Source organism: Echinops telfairi, unplaced genomic scaffold (assembly GCF_000313985.2).
Source record: "Echinops telfairi isolate 266 unplaced genomic scaffold, ASM31398v2 ScPeMD7_16;HRSCAF=60, whole genome shotgun sequence".
NCBI classification, from domain to species: Eukaryota; Metazoa; Chordata; class Mammalia; order Afrosoricida; family Tenrecidae; genus Echinops; species Echinops telfairi.
The window spans coordinates 8,250,136-8,253,142 of NW_022103913.1; the positions used below are offsets into that span (position 1 = coordinate 8,250,136).

At 60.5% G+C, this 3,007-nt stretch overlaps 1 protein-coding gene and 1 long non-coding RNA gene across 3 annotated transcripts in view; one reads left to right on the plus strand and one right to left on the minus strand.

Moving 5' to 3' along the window:
- Nucleotides 1-1,867, minus strand: part of LOC123521386 — a 3,602-nt gene extending 1,735 nt beyond the window's left edge. For both annotated transcript variants that reach the window (XR_006679837.1, XR_006679836.1), the window contains exons 1-3: nt 1,828-1,867; nt 908-1,020; nt 350-646 (exon numbers count right to left, since the gene is read on the minus strand). This is a non-coding gene — a long non-coding RNA (uncharacterized LOC123521386). The remainder of the gene's footprint in view (nt 1-349; nt 647-907; nt 1,021-1,827) is intronic.
- A 716-nt stretch (nt 1,868-2,583) lies between these two features.
- On the plus strand, nt 2,584-3,006 carry FOXL2 (forkhead box L2; the record flags this gene model as incomplete). Its single annotated transcript, XM_013007102.2, has 1 exon — nt 2,584-3,006. A coding segment is annotated over exon 1 (423 nt), but the record flags the coding sequence as incomplete, so codon positions are not given.
- Between the last annotated feature and the right edge of the window lies 1 nt (nt 3,007).

The window sequence follows — 3,007 nt, forward strand, 5'->3', positions numbered from 1 at the left end:
AAGGGAGCTCTGAGTGTGGAATTCAGGGAAGTGATGACACACACAACAATGCTGTTACACCTGGCTGCTGTCAGCGCTGAGCAGCGGAAATGCCTTTGGTGGGGTGGGGGGTGGGCGGGGAAGAGACCTAGAGCCAGCCTGGGTGGTCAGCAAAAAAAAAACCCTGAGGAGAAGCTCAGCGGCCCCACCAGGGTAAGGCCTCACCCAGCTGTTGTTCTCTAGCCCGGTTGGGAGAGCATGGCCTCTGGGGTCACTCTGTAGCAGCCTCAGGACTGATTCAAAGTTCCCCCACTCACAGCCTGAGCAGGGACCAGGCGAAGAGGGAGAGAGAAACAATAACAGCAAGCACCTGTGCTAGCTCAGGAGGTGGTCGCTGCAGCGGAGGAAAGCTCTACCTGCCCCTTCGGTGTGGAAGCTGGAGACAGTCCCGGAGAGCACTCTGACTATTTGGTGATATCGTCTGCCCAGAGGTGGGCAAGTGTACCTGCTGAGGTCAGCTCTGGTTGCCTAGCTGGTCTCTCTGAGTCATCTTCAAAAGGCCAAGTCCTGTGCTGCCTGGGTGACAGAGAGGTGACCTGTAGATGCTGGGGCCATCACCCACTGTGGATTCCTCAAGCTTTCCCAGGACTCTCCGACACTGGGCAGCCTGGAAAAAATGGTTGCGGCTGTCACTCAGGTATGCCAACACTAACACACCTACAAGACACGCGCTCAGTTTGCCTTCCTGGCAAAGTATCTTAACCCCGCCCCCTTTCAAAACCAAAAGAGCAGAGTTTGAGTCTGGATGACTCAAAACAGTGACCATCTCTTTCACGTTTTGTGACTAAAGTTTGGTACATGGCAAGCTAACCATTAAAAGGCACCCCCCCCCAAAATAATTTTTTTTTAAATCAATAAAAGGACACACCTGATTTCTCACACCAGCACTGGCTTCTCTTGTGATCCTCTCTGTACATACTGATGTAACAGGGCCCCCGGTAAGATTTCTGCTAAAGATAAGCATGAACTCAACCTGCAACCCTGGAGAAACAAGAGCAGCACAAACGTCCTATCAGCAGAGACATTTGGATAAGTGTCCACTCTCAGCCTGTGGATTTTCTTCCCGGCTGTAATAAAGTATATACACATATATTTTATGTGTCCACATAGTGGGGACCAGGCAGGGGGGCAAGGGGAGGGACAAATGGCAGAGGAGAGGGGAGAAGGAGGAAAAGGAATGATGATCTGATTCACATCTCCTCTGACACGCCGGGACTTACATGTACAAGTGCATAGCTGTGTTTTTGCACCAGCGCAAACGCACCTAAACAGCTGGGACTGGACTCGGGGACAGAGGCTTCTATTAGTTCCATCTGTATTACCTGTGCACTTACATGCAGGCCCCCCCACCCCCACCGCCCCAAACCCCATGGAAACATGGGCGTTTGTGTGCCCGCAGGGCGGAGGAGGGCATCTACCGTGTGTTATAGTACTACGCACCCGAACCTCACGCCGACCCATCAGATCCCAGTGCAGAGCGGCCTGCTCCCTAGTACCTAGGGCAGCCCCAGGAAGGACGAAAACGCCTTTGACAGCGCTCCGGGGCGCCTCCCCGCCAGGATCTCTCGCCGACCCCCATCTCAGCCCAGGCGCAGGGAGAGCGCGCGGGACACGACCTGCTAGGTTTCTTCATTCCGCGACAAGCTACTTCTGTGCTGGTTTACCCAAAGCCACCAAGCTGCACTTCCCTGCGTCCGGCCCCCTCAACGTCCCGCCCCTCTCAAATGTGAGCTACAAGTTTAGCCTCAAGACAACTCCGAGAGAGCGCCAGCCTTTCTCTTTCATCACCTGAAAGCGGCGAGGAGGCCTGGAGCGCCGCTCCTCGCTGCAGCCGGAGCTCCCCGGGCCCGGACCGGACGGAGAGCGGGCGGACACCGCCGAGGCCCGAGGCCTCTCGCCGGCTCTGTTCCCTCGAGAGCGACACCGGTGGATTTCAGAGGCTCGCCAGAACGGGAGCCTCACCGTCCGCCGGGCGGCCGAGGCTCGCCGGGCGGAGGCAGGCCGGTTCTGGCTATTGCGGGGCGTTTACCAAAAAGTGACTTGGAGATGAACGCGCCCGTGCGCCGCTGGCCGCCCCGCTATAGGGGCGAAGACGCCTGACGCAAGCGGAACTCAGCCGAGCCCATACGAATCAGAGCGGAGAGAGGTTCCTGGCGCATTGGGGACTCCAGGAGGCTGCTCCGCCGGAGACGCGGGTCGTGCCTCTGGAAACCAGGGGTGGGGGGGTGGGGGGCGGCTGCGGGGGAGGGGAGAGCGCAGGAAAGAAACCCCACCGAGGCGGGGACTGGCCTGGCGGGGAGGGGCAGCGAGACCAGAGCCCCTCTGTTGGGCGAACTCCCCTCCCCATGGCCAGCGGCTGAGCTCCACTCCCGCCGGCCGCTCCCTGGGGGAAGAGAAGGAAGAGACAAGAAGAGTCCGGGCCGTGAGCGCGCGGGCAGCATCGCAGCCTCCTGAAGTTGGGGAGGCGAGCGCTGGGGCACATCGCCGTGCCATCCGCCAGAGGGGAGAGCGGGGGGCGGCCGGGCCGCTGCGCCCGGCTTTGTCATGATGGCCAGCTACCCCGAGCACGAGGACACTGCGGGGACCCTCCTGTCCCCGGAGGCCGGCCGCGCAGCCAAGGAGCCCGAGGCGCTGCCGCCGAGTCCCGGCAAGGGCGGCGGCGGCGGGACTGCGCCCGAGAAGGCCGACCCGGCGCAGAAGCCCCCGTACTCGTACGTGGCGCTCATCGCCATGGCGATCCGCGAGAGCGCCGAGAAGCGGCTCACGCTGTCGGGCATCTACCAGTACATCATCGCCAAGTTCCCGTTCTATGAGAAGAACAAGAAGGGCTGGCAGAACAGCATCCGCCACAACCTCAGCCTCAACGAGTGCTTCATCAAGGTGCCGCGCGAGGGCGGCGGCGAGCGCAAGGGCAACTACTGGACGCTGGACCCGGCCTGCGAGGACATGTTCGAGAAGGGCAACTACC